Source organism: Amia ocellicauda, chromosome 7, assembly GCF_036373705.1.
Source record: "Amia ocellicauda isolate fAmiCal2 chromosome 7, fAmiCal2.hap1, whole genome shotgun sequence".
Classification (NCBI taxonomy): domain Eukaryota; kingdom Metazoa; phylum Chordata; class Actinopteri; order Amiiformes; family Amiidae; genus Amia; species Amia ocellicauda.
Window position 1 is genome coordinate 18,565,230 of NC_089856.1, and position 24,771 is coordinate 18,590,000.

General features: G+C 38.4%; 1 protein-coding gene across 6 annotated transcripts in view; it reads left to right on the forward strand.

Annotated features, from left to right (window-relative positions):
- The first annotated feature begins 1,077 nt into the window (after positions 1-1,077).
- ect2 (epithelial cell transforming 2) overlaps positions 1,078-24,771 on the forward strand; it is an 87,905-nt gene continuing 64,211 nt past the window's right edge. For 3 of the 6 annotated variants that reach the window (XM_066708814.1, XM_066708816.1, XM_066708811.1), the window contains exons 1-7: positions 1,078-1,342; positions 2,347-2,509; positions 3,306-3,385; positions 5,772-5,867; positions 6,672-6,854; positions 24,501-24,590; positions 24,749-24,771. The exon at positions 24,749-24,771 is cut by the window's right edge and continues 85 nt beyond it. In XM_066708814.1, the coding sequence (XP_066564911.1) occupies positions 2,377-2,509; positions 3,306-3,385; positions 5,772-5,867; positions 6,672-6,854; positions 24,501-24,590; positions 24,749-24,771 (605 nt within the window). In that variant the 5' untranslated portion in view covers positions 1,078-1,342; positions 2,347-2,376. The remainder of the gene's footprint in view (positions 1,343-2,346; positions 2,510-3,305; positions 3,386-5,771; positions 5,868-6,671; positions 6,855-24,500; positions 24,591-24,748) is intronic. The other 3 variants (XM_066708817.1, XM_066708812.1, XM_066708813.1) reach the window with 2 other exon arrangements.

Consider the following 24,771-nt stretch of genomic DNA (forward strand, 5'->3'; position numbering starts at 1 on the left):
ACCATATTGTGATCACAATTTGCCATTGGTTCTCTAACTACTGTCCCCCTGACTATCTTGGTCATTTGAAAAGATCAAGTCAATACATGCACTCTCTCTTGTTGGTTCCCTGACAAATTGAGTTAGAAAGCAGTCATTTACCATCTCAACCATTTCTATTTCTGCTTCTGTAGTCCCCACTGGTCTTTCCAGTTTGGGACATTGAAATCCCCCATTATAACAGCCACATCCTTGCTACATGCAGTGCTGATTACACTGTACAATGCAGCATCTTTCTGAATATCTGAGTTTGGTGGCCTGTAACACACTCCTACCGCTAAACCTCCAGATCTCTTGTTCAAAAGTTTCACCCACATTATATATATATATGTATGTGTATGTATGTGTATATATATATATATATATATATATATATATATATATATATATATATATATATATTATATATATTTATATATATTTATATATGTGTGTGTGTGTGTGTGTATATACATTATGTAAAAAAAAGAAAATGTTTCAAGATAACAAAAAAATACCCACGCCAAAGCAATTTTATACGTTTGAGTTGTATCCTTACATTACATACAGATGGAAAATGTATTTTGTATTGGGGGATTCAAAAGGCTGCAGCAATTAGATACCCATTATTAAATAATGGGTTTTTAATTAGCAAAACAATAATAATAAAAAACATCTGAAATCGGGTTTAAATCATACCACTAAAGAGAACACTCAAGTATATACTCAAGGATCTGGAATTAAACCTTTTCATCTTAACGGTTTCAAACTAATTCTGTTATGGCATTTAAGTACTGGAGATACTCAGAACTGTAGAGGTTATTGACCTTTAAAATGGCAACTATGGGATACGATCTGAACAACATGCTAAGTTGTATCAATTAAACAAATAACTAGTCAAGTTTTAATTAAAGTTGAAGACCCCGTACTGCCACAATAATTTAGAACTCCACAGACACCAGCGTTTCTCACAATTCACACAGTTTGAAACGGGTTAGCCAATGAGATTACACTTGTGTTATTTCCGGAAGTCTCGAATTGTCGTCCAATCAGCGCAATGATTTGTGTGTAACTTGCATTTTGAATTTCGACTGAATCAATCGGGTTTCCTTATTGAAAGAATGTCCCTTTACGGTTAAAGCGTTTTTTGGCGAGGATAACTGTGAATTTAGATGCATTTAGAATTTGGCATATCAGAGCCAAACTAGATTATATCTCCCATTGTGAATTCTCATTTAATTCGACTTCGTGTTCAGGATTGTTTACTTATCGATTGCTGGACTGTGGGTTCACAGGCCTCAGATATCCTGTTGATTCTTACTTGGTGAGTTAACGGAGCATTCATTTGTTTCTTTATGTTGTAAATCATATTGTTCACATATTTGTGAAGGAACGGACAAATTTAAGTTTGGGATGACTGTGTCCATAAGGGTGCGCTGACTTTTAATTTAAACTGAAATCTAAAACGTTTGCCAGCTACTAACTGGGGATGTGTATAGCTAGCTATGTACACGTAAATTACACCTTCGCTTTAGCAATTTATTTAATTGTGTGGATTCATTGTTTATTTTTAGTATACTTCTACGTAGGTTAATATATATATAGCACATTTCTGAAAGCTTGGTATACACTACTACGATTTCGGTTTGGTTACGCCCAGAGTAATGAATAACGGCGAATGAGTTTGGGGATTTAGGATCATATATTACTATATAGACTTTTGCGTTTAAAGGATTATGACTTCTCCTCGATACATATATTTAGAAAAATAACTTCAAAACTAATTTTAATATTTTGAACAGTTGCATTTTTTTATTTTTGCAAAGAAAACAATTTATGATTTAACGTTTTCTATTTAAAGCACTTTTATTCCCCTCCCGATGGCCCAGAAGCCAGTTTCTGCCAGTAGGACGAACTTACTGAGTGCACATTGGATGGAAGGACATGGGCATTTTCTTTACATTGGGAATTGTTCCTGTACCAGTGTAGCAAATTAAAGAAGTGTGTGTGTGTGTGTGTAAGAGGGGGTCGAATATTGTGGTGTTGCTGAGGCATGCAGTAGAATACATGTTTTAACATATCTAAGAACAGCATTATGACAGCAAGTGTTGATTTCACAGACATTTTAGCACTAGTCTTCAATTATCCAATTTAATTCTGTGGTCTGTGAACCACCTGCAAGTGTTCTTTAAAAGAGTTGAAACTTAATTTCTTGTTAATCTACTGATTTTTTTTAAAGTGTGCTTAATTATTTTGTTTCTATGACTCGGTTATCAACTCGGCACTAAAGACTTGCCTGACAGTCCAATGTTTGTGATGGGTTTGCAGGGATAAGCAGAGTTCCGGTGTTTGCCTGCAATGGCTGACAGCAGTACATTAATGCTGGGCACTGCCAGGAGCCTGCTCGTGGACTCCTCAGTTTTTGACTCAAGACTTGCAGAGACCTCCAAGGACCATCTGTTCTTGGGTTTAATGCCAGAGGAAGGAAGGGGTAACTGAAAATATGCTTTATTTTGAATATTTCCTTTCTTAACCAGAGTAACCATTTAATCTTTTTTTGGTTTAAGTCTAGACCACACTTCTGTTTTAGTAGTTAACGTCATGCAAAAAGTACTGAGTGACTCCATTCAGCCCACTGTTTGTTGTATGAAGAAAGATTATTAATGTATTTCCTGGTATTGAGGCCCTTATCCAATGTGACTTACAGGAGACTAGAGTAATACAAAGTGCCTAAGTATACAGTTAATATAAAATACAAGTCATACATCCCAGTTCTAATAGCTAACAAGTGCAGACAAGATGTGCTGAAGTCATCGGTAAAAGTTCAATGTGTTTTTTCAGGTTTGTACACATTGCCCATTGGAATTCCTCCTCCCACACTTTTAAGTATCGCATATTTCTTCATGCTCCCTGTATCCTGCAATGTAGAGTGTTGCTGTCAGAGTTCCCAGATGTTGAGAGTGTTTCTGGGATCTATCTAGTGCTGGAGAACCCACTAGATTAAAACCATAAATAATAATAATACAAATATATATACACATTATAATGTGTGTGTGTATATGTATGTATATGATATATAAAAAACAAATTTGAAATGTGTATTAGCTGAGCTATACACGGTCTAAATGTGTACTACTGACTCAGTTGTAAATACTAATGTTGAATAACTGAAATATTGTTGTTAGTTGTAGATAGTTGTTTTGGGGGTCTTGCTACTTTACTGCAGTTTTGGTACACATTCTCTTTGATCTTAACTGCCTGCAATAATCCTCTGATTTCCTTTATAGATGTCTTGCCTCATGTTGAAACCAGAGTGGTTCTTGTGGGAGAAGCAGGAAGCAATGAAGAAATTATTAACGCATTAGAGGTAAAAAAAGAAATGGATCTTGATTCAATATTTAATTTATTAATCATTTGCTTTTTAGATCACTTATCCCCTGTGATTACATTTCAAATAGATAGCAAAGCCTTATCAGTTGTAGTATCTATTGGGAACAGAATTATACTGCTTTAAGTCAGCAGATACCATACTTCTGATAATAATTTTTGGTCAATTTGAATGATATGTGAACTTCTGGTATGTATTAGTAAAGTTTCAGAAATAAATAGCTATATAATCTTGTTTTAGTCTACATATTTTCTGTAATTTGCAAGAATGTGCTTTACATTAGAATGCAGCAGCATAATGTCTGTCTGTTTATAAAAAAATAATGGAAAAGTAAAATAAAAGTAATGTAATAATGGCAGTGTCAGAGATATTAAGTGTAATTAATGTGTACATCTAAAAACATCTGATTTTATATAACTGTTTTCTTACTTTCCATTTAGTAATCACACTCCTTTTTTCACAGTGCTGAAACGGATCTAAACAAGTGTTATGTAGTGTGTTTAATATAAAATACCGAATTACTCCTTGCTTAACTTTTCATTAGCATTTAATTAAGTGTAATCACTTTAACGTAATTATGGAGTTGCAGATAAGAGGAACTTTGAGATGATTCATGACTGATGACTGAAAAATCAGTCTCACCTGCATTACTTGGAAAAAATGATTAGTTGGAAAATAGAGGAGCATCTTAATGAAAACCATATTCTTAGCATGGGTTTAGACAAGGTAGATCGTGTCTTACTAATTGATTAGAATTTTTTGAACATGCAACTGCAGCTATGGATCACGTGAAAGCATATGATATACTTAGCTTTTCAAAAAACTTTTGATAAGGTTCCACACCAAAGACTGATCCTCAAATTGGAAGCTGTAGCATTCAGGGAAATGTAAGTAGATGGATTATGAACTGGTTGATGTATAGGAAATGGAGGGTGTTGATAAAAGGAGTTGCTTCTAACTGCAGTGAGGTTGTTTGTGAAGTTGCACAGGGATCAGTATTTGGGCCTTTGCTTTTTCTAATCTATATTAATGATCTGAACTCTGGGATAGATAGCAAACTTGTCAAATTTGCAGATGATACTAAAATAGGTGGCTCATCAGATACAATCTTGGCAGCACAGGTTATTCAAAGGGTTATAGAATAGAACTAGGGCGGCACGGTGGTTAGCGCTGCTGCCTCACAGCTCCGGGGTCCTGGGTTTGAGTCCCGTCCACGCTGTCTGCGTGGAGTTTGCATGTTCTCCCCGTGTCCGTGTGGGTTTTCTCCGGGCATCTATTTAAATATAATGTATGCCATCTAGGGGACACATATGGAAATTGGGAATCAAGGCATTCAACATGGAAAACTGGAAAACATCTTCACACAGAGAATTGTCACAATCTGGAACATACTCCCCAGCAATGTGGTTGAAGCTGAAAATTTTGGAACATTTAAAAATACTGGATAGGATACTTGGGTCACTTAGTTATTAATGGACACCAAACGAGCACGATTGGTCAAATCGTTTCTCGTTTGTAAACTTTATGCGTACAATGTATGGCTGTAGGCGCTGCAGCAGGTCAGAGAAACGATGTGGTGACATACGAAAGTGCATTTGTCGCACTAAAAGACTGTACTAGCCTGAACATGTGTAGAGGTCTCGCAAAACTATGGGGCACCGTTTGTGTCATTTATAATGTCGTGCACATAATGAGTATTTTGTACCTCAAAATGCACATTTCGTGCATGCAATTCAAATTTCTTGAACATAATTCACATTTTGTCCCATGAAAGCCCACTTATTTCGTGCTTATCAATTTTGTGGATGAAAAGTAAAACATACTTTGCCTTCTGTGGATGAAATGAACAGCCGAGTATGCATTAGTTACATAATTTCAGTACTGTATACAGCAGCTTGTCCTTTTGAGCTCAGTGTGTTGAGGTACTATGATTACTATTGTTTACTTCTTATTTTTTTAGAGACCACTTTTAATTGAATAAAATGTTTAATATCTCAAGTACCATACCGCCACAAACTATTTTTGTGGCACAAACACAGCTCAAACTAATATTAATATTTTCTGAACACATGGGGTGCCAACTTAAGAGAGGTTGAGCCTCAACTTCCACAACTCTCGTAGAAAACTGGGTAAACTTCAGAGTTGTTTTATGCAGCTCGTCAAACGCTTTGCCATTTCTGATTTAAACGGAAATGTCTTATACTTAGTACAATTAATCAAAACTAAAAATGCTGTACATATTCCTGAGTTTGAATTTTATGGATAAACAATTACAATGTTCCCGTTTTTTTTTTTTTTTTTAGACCTGTGTGGGAACAAATTGTATAGATCTTTATTTTTATATATAGCTTATTCGTTTTCACAGGCAATAAAAATTATGGAGGTCCCAGTTGTAAAGATTAAAGAAGGCGAAGTCGGCAGTGAGTTTGGCGAAAAGTTAATAAAATCTATTGTCAATATGGTATGTTTACAGTATCATACTTTGCATGCTTCAGTCCATTCCTAGACATCCTGCATGACTGGTTGAAGGTGATTGGTGCAATAACCTTGTGTTTGTTCACTAATTTTAAATGTATATACACTGCTCAAAAAAATTAAGGGAACACTCCAAGTTCAGAAATCAATGGTAAGTGTTCCCTTAATTTTTTTGAGTAGTATATTTGTATGTATTACACCTGGTGATCACACAGCCTACTTCGTCTTACTATATCACAATCGCTTTATAATATTTGTTTTGGTATTTCAAGTGGTGTTCCAGAAGTTATAATTTTTATTGAATTGTTCCTGTGTATTAACATTACTGTATTTTTGATCAGAAGAACTGAATAACAATATCCTGCATTTTCCTTTATATAGCTGGGGTTTGAGGATTAATTTGTGGATGAAATAAGGAATTTATTAGGGATTGTAGGGGTGAAACTCCATTTGCAGAACAGTGTTGAGAAATGGGACTCCCTGCACTAAGCCAGTCAGGGAATAACAAACCAACAGTTTAAGATTGTTTTGATGTTTAAGTGCAATTTGTGCAGAAAGCCAATGCAAGCATTTCAGTTGTATGGCAATGTTATACATGTTAAATGCTTGGCCTGTTTTGATTCTGTGGTTATTAAGCTGCTGGCAACAAACCCTGGTCCTTGTTGAATTTGCCTTGTTCATCTCAACATGCTTTAACACTGTCTGATCTGACTCTGTACAACATTGTGATGTACTTCACCATTGTTTGCTGCCAGTTATCTGTTTTAGGATGTTTTCTTTTTCTTTTCAGGAAATTAAAGTGCCTTATATAAGGACTGACAATGTAAAAGAGTTTGGAGAGGAGGAGAGCGCAGAATTCGAGACGGTGTTTGTGCTGACGGATTTTAAGAATCCTGACTATACCTACCTCTACAAACATGACAATCGGATCATTGGTCCACCTGTGGTGCTGCACTATGCAATGAAGCAGGAGGTAAGACTATACTGCTTTTATTTTAAATTCCAGAATATATGTATTTTCACTAATTTGTGTTTGTTAGTAGGGATTACCATTTATCCTACTATAGTATGTCACTTAACATTTTGTAAATTTGGGTTTCAGACAACATCTTACATGCAAACGGGATTAAACAAACAAATGTCCTGATATCAAGTTCCTCACATTGTTTTTGCTTCACATTATTCATCCTAAATGCATTATATATACAGTGTTTTGATAAAGTATTCATACCTTTCCTATGGTGTCCCATTTTGTGAATCTATTTGTTAGATTCACAAAAAAAGTGCCTGCGACCGAATCACAGCAGTGCTGATGTAGGGCCATATCACACTCTTGCTCGTGTGATATTGCTTAAATATTATACCAGTGTGTCCTACGTGATTCTGTGTTTGCAGGGGTGGCACCGATTGTTGTAGGGGGGTTTTGGCGGCATGAACCCCCCCGCAAGTCGCCTCTGGTGACTTTTTGATGCATAGGGAAGTCAGTTTAGCTTTATTCTTATTTAGTGTGATAACAAAGCAAGAGCAGAATGTTTAGTTTGTGTGCAATGATGAATTTGTATTCCAGCTTATCTGCTTGGTCTAAATGTTGGTAGAAAGATAAATCTAGGCAACAAATGTGTAGTAAGGCATGTTTATTATAATAATGTGCTATAGATATGAATACAAAAACAATATTAACTAGAAAAATAACAAATTTCCACTATCCAAAGTAGGGATGAGAAGTGAGTCTAACGTTCGGTAGTGTAAAAGAAAAAAAAAAGGTACATATCTTATTTTAAAGCATTGTACTGTTGATTGGTGCTCTGTGAAGCTGTAATGAAGATTGACAGAGTGTGGGATTTGTTATTTCTTGTCTGTGATTGGCTAACAATGGTTGCATGCAGTTCTACGCAGATTGGGATTCTGCATATCTGTGCAGATCTATGGAAATCTGTGCTACAAATACGTGACCAATGGTAAGTTTACGAACGCAGACCGCCAGTCTGTATTTTAGTGTGGTTTGGAAATGTGGAAAAGTATATTGTTTAGTTAAATAGATCATATACATTAGATAGTCTAATACATTTTGTATTTCGCTTTTATGACCGGGAAACATTGCCAAAAGCACTCTAATGTTCAGGCATTTTCGTTGCAGCTCACATTGCTAAACTATTATTATTATTTATTTAAATGAAAAGGACACAAAAGCAGAGTGCATGTTTCAACATTAAATTGTTTATTTGAAAGTGTAAATAATGTAAGTCACATTATTGTGTATCTACTTCTAGATACAGCAGTACTATTCACACCCAGCTCCTCCACGTTAGTTGCCATATAATGTCTGTCTATATTTATTTGCTCTGTTGCATCATTATTCATTGTTAAACATGCAAATAAGCTTTTCCATCAATCCACATCTTTCTATAATGTTTCATTGATCGATGTCATTTTTAACACAGGCAAAATCGTATAGAATTGAACTAGTTTCACAGTCACTGTTCAAGGTGGGAAAGGGAATAAATGGACACTTGTTTTTGTCTTTTCACACAAGTAAAAATCGCATGCATCATCAGATCCAGTGTGCATCACAGTGCATGTAAATGTAAATATTGTGCTACTATGCATACTCGTATTCTATATTTAAGAAAAAAATAAAATAAATTGTACCTCCATAGTCCCGCGTTGGGCTGCCATTGAAACTATTTGATGTAGAAAACCCTGTAAACACTGAATGTAATGTTTTATTTTTTTTTTCGTTATTAATCAAAACCAGTTTAGCACCTTTTAAAACTGAAGAGTAAAACAGCTATGTGTTTTGAGAACAATGTACAAACACCAGTTGCTATATGCACTTTATAATACTCTTAAATGTTTGCCCATATGTTTTCTATTGGCCATCTCAAGTTTGCGCAGAAAAAACATGTTCACATTATGCAGCTGAAATGGTTAGTACAAGCATGATCTCGACTAAATGCAAAACATTCCTGAAATCCAAGTAATAAGGCTCTTTTGTCAATACCTTCCATGAATGTCATGCTAATAATTCTAGAAAGTGGTTATGCACAGATAAACAACAAAAATGTGACTTAAATTATTTATAATGATTTCAGGTTTCTTGCGCAGGTCTGGAAAGTGGAAAAGTATGGATTTTAAAAAGACTAATTTCCAGACCTGGAAAAGGATGGAAATCCTATTGTCAAAATAATGTATACTAAAGTTGACTGTCACCTCTACAGTCAGCATGTTTGCTTCATACACGGGGTTCCTGTCCTCCGTTCACTTACACACACTGCAGTAGGGGAACCTCAGCGATTTATATATTAATAATCATGAGCTACCGAGAGTCAAGTCTGTGCCACAGAAATCTACCAGTTATATATTGTTGTTGTTTGGAGCTAGTATCATTTAGGATCTAGTTATATTGGTATTTAAGACAATATAATGTTAATTAAATTATTTGATATTACAATTTTCAAATTGTTTCATATAAAACTCGACCAGATTTGAAATTATAGCTGACAAGTTCTAGTACAGGGGTGGCCAACCCTGTTTCTGGAGAGCCGCAATCCTGCAGGTTTTCCAGGTCTCTCTAAATTACCAATCAATGGATATTGAACACAGGGACATTTTGCCTAATTAAGACCCATAATTGGTTCAATTTAGCAGTTAATGATCTGGATAAAACAAAAACCTGCAGACCCTGTGGCTCTTCAGGACCAGGGTTAGCCACCCCTGTTCTAGTAGGTGCTTATCTTTAGGAAAACCGTACACATTTATTTTTAATTAGTTGTTATGGATAAATCTAAATCTAAAATGGGCTCTCATTGCTGTGCAATTGGGTGTTCACATTTGTTTAAAGCATGGGTTTTCAAACCGTTCCTGGAGTACCCCCTGTCCAGCTGTTTTTTGTTCCAACCTAAGTCTTAATTACTTAATTGAATGGTATATTGCTTTGTTAGGTCAATTAAGTATTCAATTTAGCAATTAAGGCATCAGTTGGAACAAAAAACAGCAGGGTAGGGGGTACTCCAGGACCGGTTTGAAAACCACTGGTTTAAAGTGACAAATTCGCGTTTTGAAAACTTCACAGCTATGCGATGGAAACTGAGCTGCTTCGAGGGATCTGTTCACTTTTCTGGGTTTTGAGAACTGAATCAAGCACACTGGTTTTGGGTCGACCTAAAATAATTTAACTATGAATAAACTTAAATATATTTGCAGTAATATGAAATATAGTACACTCCCAGAGCACAGGGGAGTTGCATTTGGTTGTGGTGCAATTACATCAAAAAGTTCAAAGGGGTAAAGTAGTTATATAGAATATATTCATGCAGTCATAAGTATTTAATCAATTCAGTAACCCATCTCATTGAACGTATCTTGTGGACATCTATCTTTTTTTAATACTTTTTTTTTTTCCTTTTACACAACGTTTGTATTCACATGCTTCTGAACCTGAGACCACACACTGGGCTGGAATTTATTTACGGTGCGTTTAAGCCCTGTTTTACACACTGCTCTACCACTACAGCACTGCAACATCGTGACTGCAAACCTCCCCAAGCCTAGACTGTGCGTTTACACAGCTTCTCCTAATTTGAATTGCGTTTCAATAAGAACAACGCTTCAGGCAATGTGAATAATAGCAAACAGTGGTGCATTTAGGGGGGGTTACACGATGCCCTGTCCCCCCTCAGGGCCATGACAATTTGGAAAAAAATGTCATGTTTCTGTAGGTCGGAGCTCTGCCGGGAGTGTAAGAGCAGCTCCGGCGCTGCTCTGCGCAGCTGCAGAGTTCGGCGTTACTGATTCTGTCCCGAGTTATATAACGTGTAACGATTTCATATACCAGTCACGACTGCAACAGCGAACATTAAAACTACTCAAATGTTCGATCCACTATGACAAAGACTTTATGGACTCGTTCACCTGTGCATAAATATGGACCTCAAACTCATGTCTGTTGATGTTATTGATCAATTTGGGCGTCACAATATGAGACTTGCATTGACATAGAAACTCCAACATCAGCGGCGCAAACAGCTGATTTCCTGTGAAGAAGCGCATGTTCAGCAGCGCACACAGTTGTGCTCCTCACCTGCTTCAATCACCGCTCCACCGAAGTACAGTGAGGGGAAAAAAGTATTTGATCCCCTGCTGATTTTGTACATTTGCCCACTGACAAAGAAATGATCAGTCTATAATTTTAATGGTAGGTGTATTTATTAAATTACTTCATATGTAGATATTGCATTTTAAAAATACTATATATATTTTTTAATAATTACATAAGTAATAATACCTGCTCTATGTGGAATTGAACCCACAACCTCAGGTTCAGCTGTGTTTCTTACCCACTACACCAGCACATACACAGTAAAGACTCCTAACGCAGACAACTGTCCTAATTAGGTGTAGTCTATATGACTGAATTATTGGAATTCATTTAAAATAAATGTATAAACTGAGAAAAAAATGTGTGTATGGGGTTACAGCACTATATTACATATGCTTTTTGGACATTAACTTAAAGCACTTATCACGGGTCAAAACGGACTCGGTTAAATATTGTCAACACTAGTCGTCTAGCAGCCCCGCAGCCCCGATACACAATCACAGTGCCATCGATCGGACCCGCCCCCTGCGTGCGATTGGTGCCTCCAGAAGGCCAAAACCCGCCCCCTCGGGTGATTGACGAGCATTACAAAGAAGTTAGTTTGCCAAGTGAAACTGAAAGATCACTTGGTAAACAGCGCAATAAATTAATGAATTGATTTATGAATTGATGGATTAATTTATGAATTGACTAATTAATTTACACAATTGACAAATTTTACGAATTGACGAATTAATTTATGAATTAAAGATTTAATTTTGACCCTTATGATGCTCCATACTGTTCACCTATGTCAAACCTTTTTGAAGAGCAATTGGAGGTTAATAACAGACTGGAGTCTGTAAAGACTTCAATAACCAATCAGGAAGGTTTATTTCATCGGTGCGTTAACAATTAAAAAGGTTAGTTTGAGACGTGAAGTGAGCGTGTGAGTGAGACATAAAATGTATTTTCATACAATCGCATTTTGTTTCTGCAAAGATAATACTTTTTTGTATACATTAATTAATGAACAAAAACAAACATGCAAATATATATATAAATAATAATCATTCATGTTTATTGTCTTTGTTTGATTGTTTACACTTTTTTTTTTTCTCTTGGTAAAGCATTTGTGCACCTTTTGGCCATACAACCATGTATTGAACAAATAAGTGTTTTTATTTGACCTATTTTTATATATTTGCACTGTATACAATGTTACATAAGGGTCCAGGGATTGAATGTTACACTCATAACTTCTTGTTCAGACATTGCATTTCTTTGCATATCAATATTTTTTGAGATCATAACACTTTGTTGTATACACCTCCAATCCCCCACCTTTTGGAGTGTCCTCCTTATTTAAAGCTCATATGAGATAACCAGAGCTAGCTAGGGTTACCATAACTAATTATCAGTGCAGCAGTAAATTTAGCTAATGGGTTAATAGGTCTTCTTAATGTACAGCATTCCAGTGATTTTGGTGGGCTGTTTACCCATTCTGTCCAATCAGGCATTTTTCTATATTCTGGGAACCCTATTTTGTTCACAAATACCATTCCCTCTTGCACTGAACAAATGATCAGGCATGTGTCCATATTGAAGCACTTTTGGGGGTGAGGTGAGTGGAGAAGTTGTTTATATTGTCTATTGTGTTAATGGCCATCAGGTATCACTGTTGTCTATTGTGTTAATGTCAATTTAAAAATAATTTTGTCACTAGCAAATGGTAGCAAATATGGTGGTACATTTTTGCTGGATTTGTATGAATTGCCCAGTTTTTGCTTCAATCTTAGCTTACAAACTGAGTTTTTAAAAGCCATTTTCCAAAAAGATCTGCCCTGGGGAGCATGCCCCTGGACCCTCCCTGCAGATGTTGGCCCCTCTGTAACAATCATGGCCCCCTTGTGGCCCCCCAATTCAAAATTCCTAGAATCGCCCCTTAGTATGTACAAATAATTTACCACAAATGTTTTGTACTTTACCACAACCAAATAATGGTAGACGTCTGGATATGTAATTTCAGTAAGCCTTTTATTTAAAGTTACTGGAGAATCTTCATCTAATATTATTGTCAAGTGGATCGTATAGTGTGTTTTTCCCAGCAATCAATTTATTAAGATAGTGATTTCTCTCTTACCGTGGTAATGTGAGAAATAACTGCTAAACTTGTATATTTTTTCTGTGCAATGTTTTAGGGTGAGAAAGGCATACACAATACTAAAATTGAATTAAAGATGTTAATTTATTTTTTGCACATTATTATTATTATTATTATTATTATTATTATTATTATTATCATTTTATTTTTTTATTAGAATTGCACAATATTTGTCAAAATACTATATAAACATACATTTCTTTAACACAGAAAGCGGTCACAGATTTGCCTTGAAATCTTAAAAAGCAGTCTGGAAAAAGTCTTGAATTTGTGTATAAGAAAAGGGCAAGATCCCTGGATTTCCACTTTCAAATAAATAGTTAATGCTGAAACATGCACATGTTTTGTGCCTTTATGATGAGGTCGTTTTGTGTGCTATATTTATTTATATATATATACACTCGCCTAAAGGATTATTAGGAACACCATACTAATACTGTGTTTGACCCCCTTTCGCCTGGCATTGATTCAACAAGGTGCTGAAAGCATTCTTTAGAAATGTTGGCCCATATTGATAGGATAGCATCTTGCAGTTGATGGAGATTTGTGGGATGCACATCCAGGGCACGAAGCTCCCGTTCCACCACATCCCAAAGATGCTCTATTGGGTTGAGATCTGGTGACTGTGGGGGCCAGTTTAGTACAGTGAACTCATTGTCATGTTCAAGAAACCAATTTGAAATGATTCGACCTTTGTGACATGGTGCATTATCCTGCTGGAATTAGCCATCAGAGGATGGGTACATGGTGGTCATAAAGGGATGGACATGGTCAGAAACAATGCTCAGGTAGGCCGTGACATTTAAACGATGCCCAATTGGCACTAAGGGGCCTAAAGTGTGCCAAGAAAACATCCCCCACACCATTACACCACCACCAGCAGCCTGCACAGTGGTAACAAGGCATGATGGATCCATGTTCTCATTCTGTTTACGCCAAATTCTGACTCTACCATCTGAATGTCTCAACAGAAATCGAGACTCATCAGACCAGGCAACATTTTTCCAGTCTTCAACTGTCCAATTTTGGTGAGCTTGTGCAAATTGTAGCCTCTTTTTCCTATTTGTAGTGGAGATGAGTGGTACCCGGTGGGGTCTTCTGCAGTTGTAGCCCATCCGCCTCAAGGTTGTACGTGTTGTGGCTTCACAAATGCTTTGCTGCATACCTCGGTTGTAACGAGTGGTTATTTCAGTCAAAGTTGCTCTTCTATCAGCTTGAATCAGTCGGCCCATTCTCCTCTGACCTCTAGCATCAACAAGGCATTTTCGACCCCCACAGGACTGCCGCATACATATACATATGTGTGTGTTTTGATGCAGCACATTGATGCTGTTTTGAAGGCAAAGGGTGGTCACACCAAATATTGATTTGATGTAGATTTTTCTTCTGTTCACTCGCTTTGCATTTAGTTAATTGATAAATATAATCTAGTAACATGTATTTTTGAAAGCATTCTTACTTCACAGCATTTTTTCACACCTGCCTAAACCTTTTGCACAGTACCTATATATATATACACACACACACATACACTCACCTAAAGGATTATTAGGAACACCTGTTCAATTTCTCATTAATGCAACCAATCTAACCAATCTAACCAACCAATCACATGGCAGTTGCTTCAATGCATTTAGGGGTGTGGTCCTGGTCAAGACAATCTCCTGAACTCCAAACTGAATGTCTGAATGGGAAAGAAAGGTGATTTAAGCAATTTTGAGCGTGGCATGGTTGTTGGTGCCAGACGGGCCGGTCTGAGTATTTCACAATCTGCTCAGTTACTGGGATTTTCACGCACAACCATTTCTAGGGTTTACAAAGAATGGTGTGAAAAGGGAAAAACATCCAGTATACGGCAGTCCTGTGGGCGAAAATGCCTTGTTGATGCTAGAGGTCAGAGGAGAATGGGCCGACTGATTCAAGCTGATAGAAGAGCAACTTTGACTGAAATAACCACTCGTTACAACCGAGGTATGCAGCAAAGCATTTGTGAAGCCACAACACGTACAACCTTGAGGCGGATGGGCTACAACAGCAGAAGACCCCACCGGGTACCACTCATCTCCACTACAAATAGGAAAAAGAGGCTACAATTTGCACAAGCTCACCAAAATTGGACAGTTGAAGACTGGAAAAATGTTGCCTGGTCTGATGAGTCTCGATTTCTGTTGAGACATTCAGATGGTAGAGTCAGAATTTGGCGTAAACAGAATGAGAACATGGATCCATCATGCCTTGTTACCACTGTGCAGGCTGCTGGTGGTGGTGTAATGGTGTGGGGGATGTTTTCTTGGCACACTTTAGGCCCCTTAGTGCCAATTGGGCATCGTTTAAATGTCACGGCCTACCTGAGCATTGTTTCTGACCATGTCCATCCCTTTATGACCACCATGTACCCATCCTCTGATGGCTACTTCCAGCAGGATAATGCAGCATGTCACAAAGGTCGAATCATTTCAAATTGGTTTCTTGAACATGACAATGAGTTCACTGTACTAAACTGGCCCCCACAGTCACCAGATCTCAACCCAATAGAGCATCTTTGGGATGTGGTGGAACGGGAGCTTCGTGCCCTGGATGTGCATCCCACAAATCTCCATCAACTGCAAGATGCTATCCTATCAATATGGGCCAACATTTCTAAAGAATGCTTTCAGCACCTTGAATCAATGCCACATAGAATTAAGGCAGTTCTGAAGGCGAAAGGGGGTCAAACACAGTATTAGTATGGTGTTCCTAATAATCCTTTAGGTGAGTGTGTATATCTATATATATATATATATATATATATATATATATAGATAGATAGATACACACACATATATATATATATATATAGATAGATATATACACACACATATATATATATATATATATATACACACACATATATATATATATATATATATATATATAGATAGATAGATAGATAGATAGATAGATAGATAGATAGATATCTATATATAGATAGATAGATAGATAGATATCTATATATAGATATCTATATCTATATATAGATATCTATATATATATATATATATAGATATACACACACTCACCTAAAGGATTATTAGGAACACCATACTAATACTGTATTATATATACAGTGGGGGAAAAAAGTATTTGATCCCCTGCTGATTTTGTACGTTTGCCCACTGACAAAGAAATGATCAGTCTATAATTTTAATGGTAGGTGTATTTTAACAGTGAGAGACAGAATAACAAAATAAATCCAGAAAAACGCATTTCAAAAAATTTATAAATTGATTTGCATGTTAATGAGGGAAATAAGTATTTGACCCCTTCCACTTAGTACTTGGTGGCAAAACCCTTGTTGGCAGTCACAGAGGTCAGACGTTTCTTGTAGTTGGCCACCAGGTTTGCACACATCTCAGGAGGGATTTTGTCCCACTCCTCTTTGCAGATCCTCTCCAAGTCACTAAGGTTTCGAGGCTGACGTTTGGCAACTCGAACCTTCAGCTCCCTCCACAGATTTTCTATGGGATTAAGGTCTGGAGACTGGCTAGGCTACTCCAGGACCTTAATGTGCTTCTTCTTGAGCTACTTCTTTGTTGCCTTGGCTGTGTGTTTTGGGTCATTGTCATGCAGGAATACCCATCCACGACCCATTTTCAATGCCCTGGCTGAGGGAAGGAGGTTCTCACCCAAGATTTGACGGTACATGGCCCCGTCCATCGTCCCTTTGATGCGGTGCAGTTGTCCTGTCCCCTTAGCAGAAAAACACCCCCAAAGCATAATGTTTCCACCTCCATATTTGACGGTGGGGATGGTGTTCTTGGGGTCATTCCTCCTCCTCCAAACACAGCGAGTTGAGTTGATGCCAAAGAGCTCGATTTTGGTCTCATCTGACCACAACACTTTCACCTAGTTCTCCTCTGAATCATTCAGATGTTGGCAAACTTCAGACGGGCCTGTACATGTGCTTTCTTGAACAGGGGGGCCTTGCGAGCGCTGCAGGATTTCAGTCCTTCACGGCATAGTGTGTTACCAATTGTTTTCTTGGTGACTATGGTCCCAGCTGCCTTGAGATCATTAACAAGATCCTCCCGTGTAGTTCTGGGATGATTCCTCACCGTTCTCATGATCATTGAAACTCCACGAGGTGAGATCTTGCATGGAGCCCCAGACCGAGGGAGACTGACAGTTATTTTGTGTTTCTTCCATTTGCGAATAATCGCACCAACTGTTGTCACCTTCTCACCAAGCTGCTTGGCGATGGTCTTGTAGCCCATTCCAGCCTTGTGTAGGTCTACAATCTTGTCCCTGACATCCTTGGACAGCTCTTTGGTCTTGGCCATGGTGGAGAGTTTGGAATCTGATTGATTGATTGCTTCTGTGGACAGGTGTCTTTTATACAGGTAACGAGCTGAGATTAGGAGCACTCCCTTTAAGAGAGTGCTCCTAATCTCAGCTCGTTACCTGTATAAAAGACACCTGGGAGCCAGAAATCTTGCTGTTTGAGAGGGGATCAAATACTTATTTCCCTCATTAACATGCAAATCAATTTATAACTTTTGAAATGCGTTTTTCTGGATTTATTTTGTTATTCTGTCTCTCACTGTTAAAATCCACCTACCATTAAAATTATAGACTGATCATTTCTTTGTCAGTGGGCAAACGTACAAAATCAGCAGGGGATCAAATACTTTTTTCCCCCACTGTATGTATGTGTATATGTATATGTATATACACAGCACTGGAAAATTTCTTAAATCAGCATCTCTAAATGTATGGCAGCCATTCCATTCCAGTGTCTGTTGAATTCCAACACGCGCGCACCGCACTCTACTGAATGAGGTACTGATTAGGTGATCATCTGAACCAAATGTTATTTAATGAGGAAAAGTATAAAAACCACTGCTGTGGTCATCACAATCCTCTTGCAATTGGATCAGCTGGATGGCAAAAACAGTGCTAGTAGTACCTCAAAAGTAATTGCAGTCAAAAAATAATTGACCATGTGAAAAGAGTTGAAAAGAAGGGTTAAATTCTGGCTTTACTGGCAGAGGGATACAGTGAGCGTCGGGTTGCTTCCATCCTTAAAATTTTAAAGACAGTGGTTCATAAGAACAAGGTCAAGCATCAGACACTGGGGACATCACAGCTACAGACCAGTAGAGGGCGAGAACGACTCTTCACTGACTGGGATGACCAACAACCATAGGATGACATCAAGTGACCTACAAAAATAATGGCACATGGCAGATGGGGTGAAGCGCATGGCGAGGATGGTTTGAAACAGGCTCCTAGGGGCAGGGCTGAAGTCATGCACAGCTAGAAAAAAAGCCCTTCATCAATGAGAAGCAAAGAAGGGCCAGGCTGAGGTTGGCAAAAGTCCATAAGGATTGGACCATATAGAACTGGAGTAAGGTCATCTTCTTTGAGTCCTTTTTTCAGCTTTGCCCAACACCTGGTTCGCACCCACTGTGAAATTTGGCGGAGGATCGGTGATGATCTGGTGGTGCTTCAGCAAGGCTGGAATCGGGCAGATTTGACTTTGTGAAGGACACGTGAATGAAGCCACGTACAAGGTTGTCCTGGAAGAAAACTTCTTTCCTTCTGCTCTGACAATGTTCCCCAACTCCGAAGATTGGTTTTTCCAGCAGGACAATGCTCCATGCCACACAGCCAGGTCAATTAAGGTGTGGATGGAGCACCACTAGATCAAGACCGTGTCATGGCCAGCCCAATCTCCAGACCTGAACCCAATTGGAAACCTCTGGAATGTGATCGAGAGGAAGATGGATGGTCACAAGCCATCAAACAAAGCTGAGCTGCTTGATGTTGGGTGACTTTATGCCACTACTGGCACAAAAATTCAATTTGACAGACTGGTGGAGAGTATACCAAGACGCATGAAAGCTGTGATTGAAAATCAGGGTTATTCCACCAAATATTGATTTCTGAACTCTTCCTAATTTAAAACATTAGTATTGTGTTTAAAAATGAATATGAACTTATTTTTATTTTTAATTATTTGAGGTCTGACAACACTGCATCTTTTTTGTAGTTGTCATTTTCTGCAAATAAATGCTCTACTTTTTTTTTTGGGGGGGGGGGGTTTTGGAGAAATGTTGCCAGTAGTTTTATAGAATTTAACAAATGTTCATTTTACCCAAATGCATGCCTATAAATAGTAAAACCAGAGAAACTGATGATTTTGAAGTTGTCTAAATTATTTCCAGAGCTATATACACTCACCTAAAGGATTATTAGGAACACCTGTTCAATTTCTCATTAATGCAATTTTCTAATCAACCAATCACATGGCAGTTGCTTCAATGCATTTAGGGGTGTGGTCCTGGTCAAGACAATCTCCTGAACTCTAAACTGAATGTCTGAATGGGAAAGAAAGGTGATTTAAGCAAGTTTGAGCATGGCATGGTTGTTGGTGCCAGACGGGCCGGTCTGAGTATTTCACAATCTGCTCAGTTACTGGGATTTTCACGCACAACCATTTCTAGGGTTTACAAAGAATGGTGTGAAAAGGGAAAAACATCCAGTATGCGGCAGTCCTGTGGGCGAAAATGCCTTGTTGATGCTAGAGGTCAGAGGAGAATGGGCCGACTGATTCAAGCTGATAGAAGAGCAACTTTGACTGAAATAACCACTCGTTACAACCGAGGTATGCAGCAAAGCATTTGTGAAGCCACAACACGTACAACCTTGAGGCGGATAGGCTACAACAGCAGAAGACCCCACCGGGTACCACTCATCTCCACTACAAATAGGAAAAAGAGGCTACAATTTGCACAAGCTCACCAAAATTGGACAGTTGAAGACTGGAAAAATGTTGCCTGGTCTGATGAGTCTCGATTTCTGTTGAGACATTCAGATGGTAGAGTCAGAATTTGACGTAAACAGAATGAGAACATGGATCCATCATGCCTTGTTACCACTGTGCAGGCTGCTGGTGGTGGTGTAATGGTGTGGGGGATGTTTTCTTGGCACACTTTAGGCCCCTTAGTGCCAATTGGGCATCGTTTAAATGCCACGGCCTACCTGAGCATTGTTTCTGACCATGTCCATCCCTTTATGACCACCATGTACCCATCCTCTGATGGCTACTTCCAGCAGGATAATGCACCATGTCACAAAGGTCGAATCATTTCAAATTGGTTTCTTGAACATGACAATGAGTTCACTGTACTAAACTGGCCCCCACAGTCACCAGATCTCAACCCAATAGAGCATCTTTGGGATGTGGTGGAACGGGAGCTTCGTGCCCTGGATGTGCATCCCACAAATCTCCATCAACTGCAAGATGCTATCCTATCAATATGGGCCAACATTTCTAAAGAATGCTTTCAGCACCTTGTTGAATCAATGCCACGTAGAATTAAGGCAGTTCTGAAGGCGATAGGGGGTCAAACACAGTATTAGTATGGTGTTCCTAATAATCCTTTAGGTGAGTGTATATATATATAATATAATATATAATGATGTAAAAGCTTGTGATTTCTTCCGTAGACCCGTTTTAAATTCCAAAAGAAACTCCATTATTTTTTCCTTTATGATATATATTTATATTTTGAATTCAATATTTATGGCACTAGTGATTTATATAGTCTAGCCTTCTGCAGCAGTGTGTCACAACTGTGCAACGCATTTCAAGAGGCTGTGAGAAGCGCCCCTACACGTGATCGTTTAAAGATTAAAAATCACTTTAAAATCTTTGGATCTGTTAGTTGCAATTTTGTTTTTAATCCTCTTAAGTTGGTTTATTGCTTGCTCCCCTTTATTGGCTATCCTGCTAGTTTTCTTGCTTACTTTTTGTCTGTATACTGTACTATTATATTTCGTGTCGTTTTACTGTCTGGTTTGACTCTTGGTTGAGTGTAGCGCGTGGGTATAATAAGAGCGCGTTATAAGAAGATCATTAGAATATTAGAAGATTTACACAGCTTTCCACGAGTGTCACTGCAGCCTCCGCCATCTATACGTTCTTTTTTTTTTTTTATAGTAGCTCTGCCCTAGGTAGACCAAATTAATCGACAATGAAATGTGTTGCCATCGATTTTTTAAAAATCAACTTAATCTATTTTATCGATTTAGTTGTTGCAGCCCTAGTCAGAGTTCCCTGTGGATGGCAGTGTTCAAGTTCAACTAATGAAGTAAAGCCGGGGAAACACCATCGCGTGGCGTCGCTTCACCTCACGTCAATTTTTAATATTGTTGATTTCTATGGACCCAGACACACCAGCACAATTTCTTGCAGAGCAATTTTTGACGCAACGCTTGAGACGCGTGGCTCTCGACCAATAGTTGTCCAATTGTAGTGGTGACATCACGCAGTGTTGTACGTTATGGCAGAGATGTACTAAATAATGATTATTGTAAATAATATTAATAAACTATCATCACTGTTTTTTTAAGTTGCCTGTGGGTTTTGTATTAAATGTCTCCTTCATATTCGGAAGTTGGTCCGTATAGCCTATAATGAATATATCTCCCGTCCCCACACCGACCAGAGTTTGTACTATAATCTAACTGTATAATCGCCGATCAGGCGGGAGATGTGTTTAAAGCGGGGAAGTGGTCCTGTTCAAAACCAGTACATAAAGTACATGCATAAATATAGCATACACAAACAAAACATTTTACTTATCCATGTTTAAATACACACAGTACAAATTATTAAACCAAGATAACTGTTCTTTATTTTTAGAACCGTAATAATACATTTACAAATCCAAGCATGACACTTACTTATACACTGTTAGAAAAATAGGTACACATCTGTACCAAAGAAGGTACATATGTTTGTCACTCCAGTGGTACCTTTTCAAGGTACTATAAGTACCCTTTTTTGGGGTACAAATTTGTACCATCGTGTTTGGTACCTTATGTGGAAAAAAAGGTACAAATCTGGACCAAGACCGGTGCTAATCACTGCTGTGGTGCCTTTCAATGTACTATATACAGTGAGGGGAAAAAAGTATTTGATCCCCTGCTGATTTTGTACGTTTGCCCACTGACAAAGAAATGATCAGTCTATAATTTTAATGGTAGGTGTATTTTAACAGTGAGAGACAGAATAACAAAATAAATCCAGAAAAACGCATTTCAAAAAAGTTATAAATTGATTTGCATGTTAATGAGGGAAATAAGTATTTGACCCCTTCCACTTAGTACTTGGTGGCAAAACCCTTGTTGGCAGTCACAGAGGTCAGACGTTTCTTGTAGTTGGCCACCAGGTTTGCACACATCTCAGGAGGGATTTTGTCCCACTCCTCTTTGCAGATCCTCTCCAAGTCACTAAGGTTTCGAGGCTGACGTTTGGCAACTCGAACCTTCAGCTCCCTCCACAGATTTTCTATGGGATTAAGGTCTGGAGACTGGCTAGGCTACTCAAGGACCTTAATGTGCTTCTTCTTGAGCCACTTCTTTGTTGCCTTGGCTGTGTGTTTTGGGTCATTGTCATGCAGGAATACCCATCCACGACCCATTTTCAATGCCCTGGCTGAGGGAAGGAGGTTCTCACCCAAGATTTGACGGTACATGGCCCCGTCCATCGTCCCTTTGATGCGGTGCAGTTGTCCTGTCCCCTTAGCAGAAAAACACCCCCAAAGCATAATGTTTCCACCTCCATATTTGACGGTGGGGATGGTGTTCTTGGGGTCATTCCTCCTCCTCCAAACACAGCGAGTTGAGTTGATGCCAAAGAGCTCGATTTTTGGTCTCATCTGACCACAACACTTTCACCCAGTTCTCCTCTGAATCATCCAGATGTTCATTGGCAAACTTCAGACAGGCCTGTACATGTGCTTTCTTGTGCGGGGGGACCTTGCGGGCGCTGCAGGATTTCAGTCCTTCATGGTGTAGTGTGTTACCAATTGTTTTCTTGGTGACTGTGGTCCCAGCTGCCTTGAGATCATGAACAAGATCCTCCCGTGTAGTTCTGGGCTGATTCCTCACCGTTCTCATGATCATTGAAACTCCACGAGGTGAGATCTTGTAGCCCATTCCAGCCTTGTGTAGGTCTACAATCTTGTCCCTGACATCCTTGGACAGCTCTTTGGTCTTGGCCATGGTGGAGAGTTTGGAATCTGATTGATTGATTGCTTCTGTGGACAGGTGACTTTTATACAGGTAACGAGCTGAGATTAGGAGCACTGCCTTTAAGAGAGTAATCTCAGCTTGTTACCTGTATAAAAGACACCTGGGAGCCAGAAATCTTGCTGATTTGATAGGGGATCAAATACTTATTTCCCTCATTAACATGCAAATCAATGTATAACTTTTTTGAAATGCGTTTTTCTGGATTTTGTTGTTGTTATTCTGTCTCTCACTGTTAAAATCCACCTACCATTAAAATTATAGACTGATCATTTCTTTGTCAGTGGGCAAACGTACAAAATCAGCAGGGGATCAAATACATTTTTCCCCTCACTGTATTGTCAAAAGTGTAGAACTTAAATCAAGGGAAGTAATGTTAAGACTGCACTAGTTAGACCTCATCTGGAATACTGTGTACAATTCTGGGCACCACACTTCAAGAACAATATCGCTGCTTTAGAGGTAGTTCAGAGGAGAACAACCAGACTTATTCCAGGTTTGAAGGGAATGTCCTACTCGGAGAGACTGAGGGAACTGAACCTTTTCACCCTGGAACAGAGGAGACTACGTGGGGACATGATTCAAGTCTTCAAGTCTTCAAAATCATGAAAGGCATCGACCACATGAAAACAAGGGGAGCTTTTCCTGATCCGCAGGGACACGCGCACCCGGGGACACAACTGGATATTGGGTTTCATGGCATTCAAGACTGAAAACAGGAGACACTTCTTCACACAGAGAGTAGTCACAATCTCGAGCAAACTCCCCAGCCATGTGGTTGAAGTGGAAAATTTGGGAGTTTTCAAAAACAGACTGGATAGTATCCTTGGATCACTTATTTATTAATGGACACCAAACGAGCACAATGGGTTGAATGGTCTCCTCTCGTTTGCATACTTTTATGTTCTTATGAATACAATAAAGCCAACAATCGGCTTCATAAACAAATCAATAATTGTTAAGGAATTGTAATCATGTTGAGTGCTGAAACATTAATTTCTACACATTATGTTAATAATTGATTTTACTTTTCAGATGTAATTTTTCAAGTTGTTGTCCACATTTATCCACCTAGCCCACAACCATCTGTTTACATTATAGAGGGTGTAACTGCTCATTTAAATGCACATATATAGCCATTGAAATTTGGAAAGGAGTTCTGGCAAAGTCATGGAAAAGTTCTAGAATTTTATTGTTATAATTAGTGGGAACCCTGGATAGAGGCCCTTGCAAATATTTAATGTAAAGAGTGTCCAGCACTTTGTTAATGCTGTGTGTGTTTTTTGTGTGTTTTGCAGCCCCTGCCTTTCTCCTCACGGCCGCTTTATTGCACCACCATGGTGAACCTCGTGCTGTGTTTCACTGGCTTCCGCAAAAAAGATGAAGTGGTGAGTGCACCTGCACCAGAAGACTGCTTCCTTTTACCTCTTCTAATTTTTCTCTTACTTAATGAGGAGCCTCAGCTAATGCATTGTTTGGTTAGACAATGCACATGTTTTGTTATTTTCCGATGTGATCTTAACATTACATCTTCTTACGTTAATAGGTGAATCTGGTCAATCTTGTTCA